Source organism: Zonotrichia albicollis, chromosome 32 (assembly GCF_047830755.1).
Source record: "Zonotrichia albicollis isolate bZonAlb1 chromosome 32, bZonAlb1.hap1, whole genome shotgun sequence".
In the NCBI taxonomy this organism is placed as follows: domain Eukaryota; kingdom Metazoa; phylum Chordata; class Aves; order Passeriformes; family Passerellidae; genus Zonotrichia; species Zonotrichia albicollis.
In genome coordinates, this window is record NC_133850.1 from 1,337,439 (window position 1) to 1,353,184 (window position 15,746).

General features: G+C 53.9%; 1 protein-coding gene across 6 annotated transcripts in view; it reads right to left on the minus strand.

Moving 5' to 3' along the window:
* Window positions 1–15,746, minus strand: part of LOC102066052 (mucolipin-1) — a 22,196-nt gene continuing 6,450 nt past the window's right edge. Inside the window, exons 5-15 of one of the 6 annotated variants that reach the window (XM_074530103.1) lie at window positions 14,910–14,991; window positions 13,369–13,465; window positions 12,677–12,759; window positions 11,328–11,344; window positions 10,044–10,150; window positions 8,675–8,824; window positions 7,657–7,758; window positions 4,952–5,074; window positions 3,318–3,524; window positions 1,625–1,764; window positions 1–448 (exon numbers count right to left, since the gene is read on the minus strand). In XM_074530103.1, the coding sequence (XP_074386204.1) occupies window positions 412–448; window positions 1,625–1,764; window positions 3,318–3,524; window positions 4,952–5,074; window positions 7,657–7,758; window positions 8,675–8,824; window positions 10,044–10,150; window positions 11,328–11,344; window positions 12,677–12,759; window positions 13,369–13,465; window positions 14,910–14,991 (1,145 nt within the window). In that variant the 3' untranslated portion in view covers window positions 1–411. Of the gene's footprint in view, window positions 449–1,624; window positions 1,765–3,317; window positions 3,525–3,638; window positions 3,759–3,824; window positions 3,844–3,887; window positions 3,989–4,951; window positions 5,075–5,569; window positions 6,029–7,656; window positions 7,759–8,674; window positions 8,825–10,043; window positions 10,151–11,327; window positions 11,345–11,859; window positions 11,877–12,659; window positions 12,760–13,368; window positions 13,466–14,909; window positions 14,992–15,746 lie in introns of those variants that run through there. The other 5 variants (XM_074530104.1, XM_074530102.1, XM_074530107.1 and 2 more) reach the window with 5 other exon arrangements.

The window sequence follows — 15,746 nt, forward strand, 5'->3', positions numbered from 1 at the left end:
TCGTGTCCCAAGTGTCCTTTATTGTCCCCTTGGGGTGGCCACGGCTCTGTTTTGGGGTGAAAAGGGAAAATTTGGAGTCCCAGTGACCCCAAGGACGGGGACAAGGTCCTGGAGCATCCCCAAAAACGGATTTGGGGGTGCCAAGGTTCCAAACTCACCCCAAAAACTGAACAGGGGGTCCCAAAAAACAGATTTGGGGGTGTCCCAAAATGTCCCCCCCCAAAAAAAATGGAAGTGTCCCAAAAAAATGATCTGGGAGTCCCCAAAAATGTCCCCAAAAATTGACTTGGGGACTCCAAATCCATCCTGGGGGTCCCAAATTTGGGGTCCCGGGCAGGTAAAAGCAGAAGATAAAATAAAATACAATAAAATAAATTAAATAAAAATCTGGAGGTTTTTGGGGTGTCCCCCTCAGTTCACCAGGAGAGCGTTGTCCTGCACGGGGGCCCTGTGGGAACACAAATTTGGGGGGTTTTAGGGGGTTTTTGGGGATTTTGGGGGGCAGGAAAATTCACCCAGATCCCAAAAACCCTGGGAGGGGAGGGGGGACCCCAAAACCCAGGGAGGGGCTGGATTTTGGGGTGATTTGGGGTCATTTTGGAGTAATTTTGGGGCTATTTTGGGGTAAATTTGGGGCCAAATTTTAGGGAAATTTTGGGTCATTTGGGGGCTGGGTTTTGGGGTCATTTGAGGTCATTTTGGGGCTGGATTTTGGGGTAATTTTGGGGTCATTTAGGAGCCAAATTTTGGGTCATTTTGGGGTCATTCGAGGTCATTTTGGGGCTGGATTTTGGGGTCACTTTGGAACATTTGGGGCTGGGTTTTGGGATAATTTTGGGGTCACTTTGGGGCCAAATTTTGGGGTAATTTTGGGACATTTGGAGCTGGGTTTTGGAGTCACTTTGGCGTTATTAGGGGCTGTTTTTTGGGGTAATTTTGGGATAATTTTAGGGTCATTTAGGGCTGGATTTTGGAGTCATTTTGGGGCTGATTTTGGGATAATTTGGGATTCCCCCCCCCAGGTGACACTGAGCCCAAACCAGGCAGGACCCCCCTCCCTTGGGGTGACCCCAAACCCCCCAAAACCCCTAAAAATGTCCCAAAATGTCCCAAAACCCCCAAATCCCCCCCAAAACCCCAAAAATGTCCCAAAACCCCACAAGACCCCCCTGAAGTGTTCCCAAACCCCCCTGAAATGTCCCCATAATGTCCCAAAATCCCACAAGACCCCCCCAAAATGTCCCCAAATCCCCTTGAAATGTCCCCAAGCCCTCCAAATCCCCACCCAAAACCCCCCCAAATGTCCCCAAATCCCCCCCCAAAGTCCCCCCAAACCCCCCAAAATGTCCCAAAACCCCACAAGACCCCCTGAAGTGTTCCCAAAGCCCCCTGAAATGTCCCCAAAATGTCCCCAAAATGTCCCAAAATCCCACAAGACCTCCCAAAATGTCCCAAAACCCCTGAAAATGTCCCCAAAATGTCCCCAAAATGTCCCAAAATGTCCCAAAATCCCACAAGACACCCCAAAATGTCCCAAAGCCCCTCAAAATGTCCCCAAATCCCACAAACCCCTCCTGAAATGTCCCCAAACCCCCCAAAACGTGCCCAAATTTGGGGTGCGGACCGGGGGCAGCAGCAGCAGAGGGCGGGGCAGGGGGCGGAGCCGGAGCCGCCCCGGCGGAACTTTCCGGAACCGGGGCTGTCCTGGCACTGAGCGATGAAGGCCTGGAGCTCCGACACCGGGGCGGCGCCCTCGGACTGGTTCTGGGGACAGGGGACATCAAACAGGTGACATGGGACAGGTGACAGGTGAGGGACAGGTGACATGGGGACAGGGGAGATGGGGACAGGTGACATGGGGACAGGTGACATGGGGACAGGAGCTCCAACACCGGGGCGGCGCCCTCAGACTGGTTCTGGGGACACACAGGTGACATGGGGACAGGTGACATGGGGACAGGTGAGGGACAGGTGACATGGGGACAGGTGACATGGGGACAGGTGACATGGGGACAGGAGAGGGACAGGTGACATGGGGACAGGAGCTCCGACACCGGGGCGGCGCCCTCGGATTGGTTCTGGGGACAAGGGACAGGTGAGGGGACATGGGGACATGTGACACCAGACAGGTGACACCAGACAGGGGACACGGGGACAGGTGACATGGGGACAGGTGAGGGACAGGTGACATGGGGACAGGAGCTGGGACATCGGGGTGGCACCTTTGGACTGGTTCTGGGGACAGGTGACACCAGACAGGTGACATGGGGACAGGGGACAGGTGAGGGACAGGGGACATGGGGACAGGTGAGGGACACTGGGGTGGCACCTTCTGATTGGTTCTGGGGACAGGTGAGGGGACACAGAGGGGACATGGGGACAGGAGAGAGAACATCCAGGTGATGTCACACAGGTGATATCACACCCAGCTGAGATAACACACACAGGTGAGATAACGCACACAGAGGTGATGTCACACAGGTGACATCACACACAGGTGACATAACGCACACAGAGATGATGTCACACAGGTGACGTCACACCCAGGTGAGCTCCCACCTGTCCCGCTCACCTTGATGGTGTCATAGGAGCCGGTGATGAGATCACACACACAGATAACAGAGATAACACACAGATAACACACACAGGTAACAGATAACACACAGATAACACACAGAGATAACAGATAACACAGATAAACACAGGTGAGATAACACACACAGATAACACACCCAGGTGATGTCACACCCTGGTGATGTCACACCCAGGTGAGTCTCACCTTGATGGTGTTGTAGGAACCGGTGACCAGGTCACACACACAGATAACACACACAGATAACAGATAACACACCCAGGTGAGATAACACACACAGATAGCACACCCAGGTGATGTCACACACAAATAACACACCCAGGTGAGATAACACACACAGATAACTCACACAGATAACACACCCAGGTGAGATAACTCACACAGATAGCACACCCAGGTGATGTCACACACAGATAACACACCCAGGTGAGATAACTCACACAGATAACTCACACAGATAACACACCCAGATGAGATAACTCACACAGATAACTCACACAGATAACACACCCAGGTCAGATAACTCACACAGATAACACACCCAGGTGATGTCACACCCAGGTGAGTCTCACCTTGATGGTGTCGTAGGAACCGGTGACCAGGTCACACACACAGAGATAACACACAGATTACACAGAGATAACACACACAGATAACACACACAGGTGATGTCACACCCAGGTGACGTCACACCCTGGTGACGTCACACCCAGGTGAGTCTCACCTTGATGGTGTCGTAGGAGCCAGTGATGAGGGCGATGAAGAGGCTGAGCACCATGTAGATGAAGAGCGCGCTGAAGCTGTACAGGTACACCTGGCTGAAGAGCCACACCAGGGCCCCGCTGGGGCGCAGCGCCGCGAAGGTGGCGAACATGTCATCGCCGTTGACCAATGAGAAGAGACACTCGGACACCATGGACAGCGAGCGGAACTGGGGACGGACACACCTGTGTGTCACTTGTGTGTCACCTGTGTGTCACCTGTGTGTCACCTGTGTGTCACTTGTCACACCTGTGTCACCTGTGTCACACCTGTGTGTCACCTGTGTGTCACCCCTGTGTCACCTGTGTGTCACCTGTAACCTGTATGTCATCACCGTGTCACCCCTGTCATCGCCGTTGACCAATGAGAAGAGACACTCGGACACCATGGACAGCGAGCGGAACTGGGGACGGACACACCTGTGTCACCTGTGTGTCACCTGTGTGTCACCTGTGTCACCTGTGTGTCACTTGTCACACCTGTGTCACCTGTGTCACACCTGTGTGTCACCTGTGTGTCACCCCTGTGTCACCTGTGTGTCACCTGTAACCTGTATGTCATCACCGTGTCACCCCTGTCATCGCCGTTGACCAATGAGAAGAGACACTCGGACACCATGGACAGCGAGCGGGACTGGGGACGGACACACCTGTGTGTCACTTGTGTGTCACCTGTGTGTCACCTGTGTGTCACCTGTGTGTCACCTGTGTCACCTGAGTCACCTGTGTCACCTGTGTGTCACCTGTGTGTCATCTGTGTCACCTGCATGTCACCTATGTGTCACCTGTGTGTCACCAATGTCACCTGTGTGTCACCTGTGTCACCTGTCACCTGTGTCACCTGTGTGTCACCTGTGTGTCACCTGTGTGTCATTGTGTGTCACCTGTGTCACCTGTGTCACCTGTCACCTGTGTCACCTGTGTGTCACCCGCATTTCATCCATGGATTTGGGAAGGAACCCAACCGCAAACCCAAACTTTGGGAATCCCCCGACCCCAAACCCCAAAATTTGGGAATTTGGGAATCCCCTGACACCAAACCCCAAAATTGGGGAATCCCCCCAGTCCCAAACCCAAAATTTGGAAACCCCAAACCCAAAACTTGGGAATCCCAAACTCCCAAACCCAAAATTTGGGAATCCCCCAACCCCAAACCCAAAATTTGGGGCGTTTTGGTCCCAAACCCCAAATTTCAGAATCCCCAAACCCAAACTCAATATTTGGGAATCTCCTTACCCCAAACCCCAAAATTTGGGAATCTCCTTACCCCAAACCCAAAATGTGGGAATCTTCCAACCCCAAACTTTGGGAATCTTTCAAACCCAAAATCTGAAAAGGAACCCAACTCCCAAACCCAAAATTTGGGAATCCCAAACCCCAAAATTTGGGAATCCCCCAACCCCAAACCCCAAAATCTGGGAATCTCCTTACCCCAAACCCAAAATGCGGGAATCTTCCAACCCCAAACTTTGGGAATCTTTCAAACCCAAAATCTGAAAAGGAACCCAACTCCCAAACCCAAAATTTGGGAATCCCAAACTCCCAAACCCCGAAATTTGGGAATCCCCCGACCCCAAACCCCGAAATTTGGGGACACCTTGACGTGGTGCGGGCCCAGCACGATCCACCCGCAGAAGCAATATCCCAAATAAATCACGGCCACGCAGCAGCAGAAGCGCATCACGTTGGGCAGCGCCACGCGCAGCGTCACGATCAGGATCTGGGGCGAAAAACGGGGAAAACGGGAAAAACGAAAATTATCCATGAGCAGGAGGAGGAAAAACGGGGGTTTGGGGCGGGAAAATGGGGATTTGGGGTGGGAAAATTGGGATTTGGGACTGGGAAATGGGATTATCCAAGTGTGGGGAGAGCATCACGTCGGGGACACCATGTGCACGGTCACGATCAGGATCTGGGGCGAAAAATGGTAAAATCGGGAAAAACAGGAATTGTCCAATGGTGGGGTTGGAAAATGGGGGTTTGGGGCAGGAAAATGGGGATTTGGGGTGGGAAAATTGGGATTTGGGACAGAAAATGGGATTATCCAAGAGTGGGGAGAGCATCACGTCGGGGACACCACGTGCAGGGTCACGATCAGGATCTGGGGTGAAAAACGGGGGAAAACGGGAAAAATGAAAATTATCAATGAGCAGAGTGGGAAAATGGGGGTTTGGGGTGGGAAAATGGCGATTTGGGGTGGGAAAATGGCGATTTGGGACAGAAAATGGGATCATCCAAGTGTGGGGAGAGCATCACGTCGGGGACACCATGTGCAAGGGTCACGATCAGGATCTGGGGCGAAAAACGGTAAAATCGGGAAAAACAGGAATTGTCCAATGGTGGGGTTGGAAAATGGGGGTTTGGGGTGGGAAAATGGGGATTTGGGGTGGGAAAATTTGGATTTGGGACAGAAAATGGGATCATCCAAGTGTGGGGAGAGCATCACGTCGGGGACACCATGTGCAAGGGTCACGATCAGGATCTGGGGTGTAAAACGGGGAAAACGGGAAAAACGAAAATTATCAATGAGCAGAGTGGGAAAAAAGGGGGTTTGGGGTGGGAAAATGGGGATTTGGGGTGGGAAAATGGGGATTTGGGACTGGGAAATGGGATTATCCAAGTGTGGGGAGAGCATCACGTCGGGGACACCATGTGCAAGGGTCACGATCAGGATCTGGGACGAAAAACGGGGAAAACGGGAAAAACAGGAATTGTCCAATGGTGGGGTTGGAAAATGGGGGTTTGGGGTGGGAAAATGGGGATTTGGGGTGGGAAAATTGGGATTTGGGACAGAAAATGGGATTATCCAAGTGTGGGGAGAGCATCACATTGGGCAGCGCCACGCGCAGCGTCACAATCAGGATCTGGGGCGAAAAATGGCAAAATCGGGAAAAACGGGACAAAGGGGAGATTTCCATGTGCGGGGTGGGAAATCCAGGAATTGTCCCCAAGCCGAGCGTGACAGGGAGGATTTGGGGCAGAAAAATGGGATTTAACCCTGGCGCTGTCCCCAGGTAATGGCGCCATCCCCAGGTGACACAGGTGACACACGGGTGACACACAGGTGACACAGGTGGCACACAGGTGACACAGGTGGCACAGGTGACACAGTGACACACAGGTGACACAGGTGACCCAGGTGACACAAGTGGCACAGGTGGCACAGGTGACACACGGGTGACACACACAGGTGACACACAGGTGACACAGGTGACACACAGGGACACAGGTGGCCCAGGTGACACACAGTGACACACAGGTGACACACACAGGTGACACACACAGTGACACACAGTGACACACAGGTGACACACACAGGTGACACACACAGTGACACACAGTGACACACGGGTGACATACGGGTGACACACACAGGTGACACACACAAGTGACACACACAGGTGACACACACAGTGACACACAGTGACACACACAGGTGACACACAGTGACACACACAATGACACACAGGTGACACAGGTGACCCAGGTGACCCAGATGACACACACAGGTGACACACAGGTGACACACACAGGTGACACACAGTGACACACACAATGACACACAGGTGACACAGGTGACCCAGGTGACCCAGATGACACACACAGGTGACACACAGGTGACACACACAGGTGACACACACAGTGACACACAGTGACACACAGGTGACACAGGTGACCCAGGTGACACAGGTGACACAGGTGACACACAGTGACACACGGGTGACACTCACGTTGTACTTCTGGAAGAAGGTCAGGTACCGGATGACGCCGACCCCGTGATGTCCCTGTTTGTGTCCCTGTCCCCTGTCCCTGTCACTGTCCCCAGGTGGCACAGGTGGCACAGGTGACACACACAGGTGACACACACAGTGACACACAATGACACACAGTGACACACAGGTGACACACAGGTGCACAGGTGATACAGGTGACACACAGGTGACACACAATGACACACAGGTGACCCAGGTGACACAGGTGACACAGGTGACACACACAGGTGACACACAGTGACACACGGGTGACACACAGTGACACACAGTGACACACAGGTGACACACAGTGACACACGGGTGACACACAATGACACACAGGTGACCCAGGTGACACACACAGGTGACACACAGGTGACACACACAGGTGACACACAGTGACACACGGGTGACACACACAATGACACACAGTGACACACACAGTGACACACAGGTGACCCAGGTGACACACAGTGACACACACAGGTGACACACAGTGACACACAGTGACACACACAGTGACACACAGTGACACACGGGTGACACTCACGTTGTACTTCTGGAAGAAGGTCAGGTACCGGATGACGCCGACCCACACGAGCAGCGTCGATGTCCCCAGCAGGATGCTGCACACGTCGTAGCCCGAGAAGTTCTGTGGGGACACGGGGACACTGCGGCCACCGCCGTGTCCCCAGGCCACCGGCCCCAGGGTGACATTGTCCCCAGGGGGGTGGCAGTGTCCCCAAGGGGGGTGGCAGTGTCCCCAAGGGGGTGGCAGTGTCCCCAGGGGGGGTGGCAATGTCCCCAAGGGAGTGGCAGTGTCCACAGGTGTGACCTTGGCCTCGATGTCGATCTTGAGCAGTGTCCCCATTGTCCCCAGGGGGTGACAGTGTCCCCAGGGGATGGCAGTGTCTCCATTGTCCCCATTGTCCCCAGGTGTGGTAGTGTCCACACTGTCCCCATTGTCCCCATTGTCCCCAGTGTCCCCACTGTCCCCAGTGTCCCCAGTGTCCCCACTGTCCCCAGTGTCCCCAATGTCCCCACTGTCCCCAGTGTCCCCCCTGTCCCCATTGTCCCCACTGTCCCCACTGTCCCCACTGTCCCCACTGTCCCCAGTGTCCCCATTGTCCCCACTGTCCCCACTGTCCCCAGTGTCCCCCCGTCCCCATTGTCCCCACTGTCCCCACTGTCCCCAGTGTCCCCACTGTCCCCACTGTCCCCATTGTCCCCATTGTCCCCACTGTCCCCACTGTCCCCAGTGTCACCTTGGCCTCGATGCCGATCTTGAGCTGTATCCCCATTGTCCCCAGTGTCCCCAGTGTCCCCAATGTCCCCACTGTCCCCATTGTCCCCAGTGTCCCCACTGTCCCCATTGTCCCCAATGTCCCCATTGTCCCCAGTGTCCCCACTGTCCCCACTGTCCCCATTGTCCCCATTGTCCCCACTGTCCCCATTGTCCCCACTGTCCCCAGTGTCCCCAGTGTCCCCACTGTCCCCACTGTCCCCATTGTCCCCAATGTCCCCATTGTCCCCAGTGTCCCCACTGTCTCCAGTGTCCCCAGTGTCACCTTGGCCTCGATGCCGATCTTGAGCACGGTGCCCAGCACGGTGAGGACATCGCTGGTGACGAGCAGCAGGTACCAGCCATTGAGGAACTCGAGGCGGTCTGAGAGGGACACGGTGACACCGCGGTGACAGCGCAGGAACCGGCTGAACTCCTGTGGGACATTGTCACTGTCATTGTCATTGTCATTGTCATTGTCACTGTCACTGTCACTGTCACTGTCACCTTACAGGAACCGGCTGAACTCCTGTTGGACACTGTCATTGTCATTGTCATTGTCACTGTCATTGTTATTGTCACTGTCACTGTCATTGTCACTGTCACCTTACAGGAACCGGCTGAACTCCTGCGGGACATTGTCATTGTCATTGTCATTGTCACAGGGACACGGTGACACCGCTGTGACAGCGCAGGAACCGGCTGAACTCCTGAACTCCTGTAGGACATTGTCATTGTCACTGTCACTGTCACTGTCATTGTCACTGTCATTGTCACTGTCACTGTCATTGTCATTGTCACCTGTCACTGTCATTGTCATTGTCATTGTCATTGTCATTGTCATTGTCACTGTCATTGTCACTGTCATTGTCATTGTCACTGTCACTGTCACTGTCACCTTACAGGAACTGGCTGAACTCCTGTGGGACATTGTCACTGTCACTGTCATTGTCACTGTCACTGTCATTGTCACTGTCACCTTACAGGAACCGGCTGAACTCCTGTGGGACATTGTCATTGTCATTGTCACAGGGACACGGTGACACCGCAGTGACAGCGCAGGAACCGGCTGAACTCCTGTGGGACATTGTCACTGTCATTGTCACTGTCACTGTCACTGTCATTGTCACTGTCATTGTCACTGTCATTGTCATTGTCATTGTCACTGTCACTGTCACTGTCACCTTACAGGAACCGTCTGAACTCCTGTGGGGCATTGTCACTGTCACTGTCACTGTCATTGTCACTGTCACTGTCATTGTCATCGTCACTGTCATTGTCACTGTCATTGTCACTATCATTATCACTGTCATTGTCATTGTCACTGTCATTGTCACTGCCATTGTCACTATCATTGTCACTGTCATTGTCACTGTCATTGTCACTGTCATTGTCACTGTCACTGTCATCGTCATTGTCACTGTCATTGTCACTGTCATTGTCACTGCCATTGTCACTATCATTGTCACTGTCATTGTCATTGTCATTGTCACTGTCACCTCACAGGGACACGGCGACAAAACCCCAAAACCCCCCCAAAACTCCCATCAATCCCAAACCCCAAATTCCCCCAAAAATCCCCCAAATCCACCCCCAAACCCCAAAATTCCCCCAAATCCCCCCAAAGTTGCCCAAATCCCCCCAAACTGACGCACCCTCTGCAGGAGGAGCCCGCGGGCGATGGAGCGGGCGCAGAGCACCAGGGACAGCGAGCACACGGCCACCACCAGCACGTCGAACGCCAGGCGGCGCCACGTGGCACCTGGGGACACCAGTGTCATTGTCATTGTCACTGTCACCTGTGGGACACCCATTGTCACCTGTGGGACCCCCCATTGTCACCTGTGGGACACCCCATTGTCACCTGGGGGACCCCCCATTGTCACCTGTCATCTGTGACACCCCAGTGTCGAACGCCAGGCGGCGCCACGTGGCACCTGGGGGACACCAGTGTCATTGTCATTGTCACTGTCACCTGTGGGACCCCACTGTCACCTGTGGGACACCCCATTGTCACCTGGGGGACACCCCATTGTCACCTGTCATCTGTGACACCCCAGTGTCGAACGCCAGGCGGCGCCACGTGGCACCTGGGGACACCAGTGTCATTGTCATTGTCACTGTCACCTGGGGGACGCCCCATTGTCACCTGGGACAGCCCATTGTCACCTGTGAGACACCCCAGTGTCGAATGCCAGGCGGCGCCACGTGGCACCTGGGGACACCAGAGTGACACTGTCACCTGTGGGACACCCCATTGTCACCTGTGGGACACCCCAGTGTCGAACGCCAGGCGGCGCCACGTGGCACCTGGGGGACACCAGTGTCATTGTCATTGTCATTGTCATTGTCACTGTCACCTGTGGGACCCCACTGTCACCTGTCATCTGTGACACCCCAGTGTCGAACGCCAGGCGGCGCCACGTGGAACCTGGGGACACCAGAGTGTCACTGTCACCTGTGGGACACCCCATTGTCACCTGTGGGACACCAAAACTGTCACTGAAAACCTGTGGGACCCCATTGTCACCTGGGACACCAAAACTGTCACTGTCACCTATGGGACACCGCAGTGTCGAACGCCAGGCGGCGCCACGTGGCACCTGGGGGACACCAGTGTCACCCGTGGGACCCCATTGTCACCTGTGGGACACCGCATTGTCACCAATGTCACCTGTGGGACACCCCCACAGCCCCGTGTCACCCAGTGTCACCCAATGTCCCCACTGTCACCTCCTGTGGGCATGGTGGAGTGGTGGCACTCCCATTGTCACCCCCATTGTCACCCAGTGTCACCCATTGTCCCCACTGTCCCCACTGTCCCCATTGTCCCCACTGTCCCCATTGTCACCTCCTCCGGGCATGGCGGGGTGGTGGCACTCCCATTGTCCCCCATTGTCCCCATTGTCACCCATTGTCCCCACTGTCCCCACTGTCACCTCGGCCTGGCATGGCGGGGTGGTGGCACTCCCATTGACCCCCATTGTCCCCACTGTCCCCATTGTCCCCACTGTCCCCACTATCACCTCCTCCGGGCATGGCGGGGTGGTGGCACTCCCATTGACCCCCATTGTCCCCAGTGTCCCCATTGTCACCTCGGCCTGGCATGGCGGGGTGGTGGCACTCCCATTGACCCCCATTGTCCCCACTGTCCCCATTGTCCCCACTGTCCCCACTATCACCTCCTCCGGGCATGGCGGGGTGGTGGCACTCCCATTGTCACCCAGTGTCCCCATTGTCACCCATTGTCCCCATTGTCACCTCCTCCTGGCATGGCGGGGTGGTGGCACTCCCATTGACCCCCAGTGTCACCCATTGTCCCCATTGTCACCTCCTCCGGGCATGGCGGGGTGGTGGCACTCCCAGTGTCACCCATTGTCACCCATTGTCCCCATTGTCACCTCCTCCGGGCATGGCAGGGTGGTGGCACTCCCATTGTCACCCATTGATCCCCATTGTCCCCATTGTCACCTCGGCCTGGCATGGCGGGGTGGTGGCACTCCCATTGACCCTCAGTGTCCCCATTGTCCCCATTGTCCCCACTGTCCCCCATTGTCCCCATTGTCACCTCCTCCTGGCATGGCGGGGTGGTGGCACTCCCATTGACCCCCAGTGTCACCCATTGTCCCCATTGTCACCTCCTCCGGGCATGGCGGGGTGGTGGCACTCCCAGGGACACCCCCACAGCCTGATGTCCCCCATTGTCCCCACTGTCCCCATTGTCACCTCCTCCTGGCATGGCGGGGTGGTGGCACTCCCATTGACCCCCATTGTCCCCATTGTCCCCATTGTCCCCAGTGTCACCTCCTCCTGGCATGGCGGGGTGGTGGCACTCCCAGTGTCACCCATTGTCACCCATTGTCCCCATTGTCCCCATTGTCCCCAGTGTCACCTCGGCCGGGCATGGCGGGGTGGTGGCACTCCCATTGTCCCCATTGTCCCCATTGTCCCCATTGTCCCCAGTGTCACCTCCTCCTGGCATGGCGGGGTGGTGGCACTCCCATTGTCCCCATTGTCCCCATTGTCCCCAGTGTCACCTCCTCCTGGCATGGCGGGGTGGTGGCACTCCCATTGTCACCCAGTGTCCCCATTGTCCCCATTGTCACCCATTGTCCCCATTGTCCCCAGTGTCACCTCCTCCTGGCATGGCGGGGTGGTGGCACTCCCATTGTCCCCATTGTCCCCACTGTCCCCATTGTCACCTCCTCCGGGCATGGCGGGGTGGTGGCACTCCCATTGACCCCCATTGTCCCCATTGTCCCCAGTGTCACCTCCTCCGGGCATGGCAGGGTGGTGGCACTCCCTGATGGCCGCGTGGGTGCCCAGGCGGATCCGCACTCGCCCGCTGTGGGCGCTGTTGTCAAAGGTGACCTGGGGACACGCGGTGGCACCGTCACCGTCACTGTGGCACTGTCACTGTGGCACTGTCACTGTGTCACCGTCACTGCCACTTTGGGGTATTTGGGGACACTCAGGGGACAACTGGGGACACTGAAGGGACAATTGGGGACACTTTGGGGTATTTGGGGACACTGAGGGGACACTTGGGGACCCTCTGGGGTATCTGGGGACACTTGGGGACACTTGGGGACACTTTGGGACATTTGGGGACACTGAGGGGACACTTGGGGACACTTTGGGGTATTTGGGGACACTCAGGGGACACTTGGGGACCCTCTGGGGTATCTGGGGACACTTGGGGACACTTTAGGACATCTGGGGACACTTTGGGACACTTGGGGACATTTAGGGGACACTGAGGGGACATTTAGGGGACACCCAAAGGACACTCAGGGGACACTTTGGGATATTTGGGGACACTTGGGGACACTTTGGGGACACTTGGGGACACTGAAGGGACACTTGGGGACACTTTGGGGTATCTGGGGACACTGAGGGGACACTTTGGGATATTTGGGGACACCAAGGGGACACTTTGGGATATTTGGGGACCCTTGGGGACACTTTGGGGACACTGACGGTGACACTGAAGGTGTAGCAGTCGGGGATCTCGTGGTTCAGCAGCGTTTGGATGTTGATGGCCTTGAGCTGGAACTCCACGGTGACGTTGATCAGCCTGGGGGGGGACAAAAATCACCCCAAAAACGGGAAAATTCACCCCAAAATTCACCCCAAAAACACACACCAAAAAAAAGGGAAAATTCCACCTCAGAAACGCCCAAAAAAATGGAAAATTTCACCTCAAAAAAACACAAAAAATGGAAAATTTCACCTCAAATCCACCTCAGAATCCCCCCCAAAAAAAGGGAAAATTCCACCTCAAAAACACAAAAAAAAGGGGAAAATTCCACCTCAGAAACCCCCAAAAAAATGGAAAATTTCACCTCAAAAGCATAAAAAGGGGGAAATTCCACCTCAAAAAAACACAATAAAAAAAGGGAAAATTTCACATCAAAAAGACAAAAAAAGGGAAAATTCCACCTCAGAAACCCCCAAAAAAATGGAAAATTCAACCTCAAAAAACCACAAAAAATGGAAAATTTCGCCTCAAATCCACCTCAGAATCCCCCCCCAAAAAAAGGGAAAATTCCACCTCAAAAACACAAAAAAAAAGGGAAAATTCCACCTCAAAAATCCCCCAAAAAAATGGAAAATTTCACCTCAAAAGCATAAAAAAAGGGGAAAATCCAACTCAAAAAAACACAATAAAAAAAGGGAAAATTCCACCTCAAAAAACCACAATAAAAGCGAAAATTCCACCTCAAAAACACAAAAAAAAGGGAAAATTCCACCTCAAAAAAAACAAAAAAATGGAAAATTTCACATCAAAAAGACAAAAAAAAGGGAAAATTCCACCTCAAAAACCCCCCAAAAAAGGGAAAATTCCACCTCAAAAACCCCCCAAAAAATGGAAAATTTCACCTCAAAAAACCACAATAAAAAAAGGGAAAATTCCACCTCAAAAACACAAAAAAAGGGAAAATTTCACCTCAAAATCCCCCCCAAAATCCCCCCATAATTCCAGGGGGGTTTTGGGAGAATTTTGAGGGTTTTGGGGTATTTGGAGTGATCTTGAGGGATTTTGGGGGGTTTTGGGGGATTTGGTGGAATTTTTGGGGGGGTTTGGGGGGAATTTTGGGGGGATTTTGGGGTTTCGGGGGAATTTGGGGGAATTTCAGGGGAATTTTGGGAGAATTTTGGGGGGATTTTGAGGGAATTTTGAGGGAATTTTGGGGCGGTTTGGGGGGAATTTGGGGGTTTTTGGGGGGATTTTGGGGGTATCTTGAGGGATTTTAGGGGAATTTTGGGAGAATTTTGGGGGGATTTTGAGGGATTTTGGGGTTTTGGGGGGGATTTTGGGGTTTTTGGGGGGATTTTGAGGGATTTTGGGGGGAATTTTGGGGGGATTTTGGAGTTTTGGGGGAATTTGGTAGATTTTGGGGTTTTGGGGGAATTTTAGGAGAATTTTGGGAGAATTTTGGAGGGAATTTTGAGGGATTTTGTGGAATTTTGTGGGATTTTGGGGGAATTTTGGGTTTTTTTGGGGTTTTTGGGCGCACCTGTGGAACTGGAGGGTGAAGTTGCTGCCGGGGCCGTCCAGCACGGGGGGTTGGGGGTCCCCGGGGTGAACCCCCAGGCACTCTGTGGGGCCAGGATGGGGGTCAGGGAGCACCGAAACCCCCGGAATTTACCCCAAACCCCAACCCCAAAACCCCAACCCCCAACCCCAAAACCCCAAACGCAAAACCCCAAATCCCAAACCCCAACCCCAAACTCAAAACCCCAAATCCCAAATCCAACCCCAAACCCAAAACCCCAAATCCCAAACCCCAAACTCAAAACCCCAAATCCCAAATCCAACCCAAAACCCCAAACACAAAACCCCAAATCCAACCCCAATCCCAAAACTCCAAACCCCAAAACCCCAAATCCCAAACCCCAAACTCAAAACCCCAAATCCCAAATCCAACCCAAAACTCAAAAGCCCAAACCCCAAAACCCCAAATCCCAAACCCCAAACTCAAAACCCCAAATCCCAAACCCAAAACCCCAAACCCCAAAACCCCAAATCCCAAACCCCAAACTCAAAACCCCAAATCCCAAATCCAACCCAAAACCCCAAACCCCAAAACCCCAAATCCCAAACCCCAAACTCAAAACCCCAAATCCCAAATCCAACCCAAAACCCCAAACACAAAACCCCAAATCCAACCCCAATCCCAAACTCCCAGACCCCAAATCCTAAATCCAGCCCCAAATCCCAAATCCCAAACAACTCCCAAATCCCAAACAACTCCCAAGCCCAAACCCCAAACCCCAATCCCAAATCCAACCCCAAACCCCAAACTCAAAACCCCAAATCCTAAACCCAACCCCCAAATCCAGCCCCAAATCCA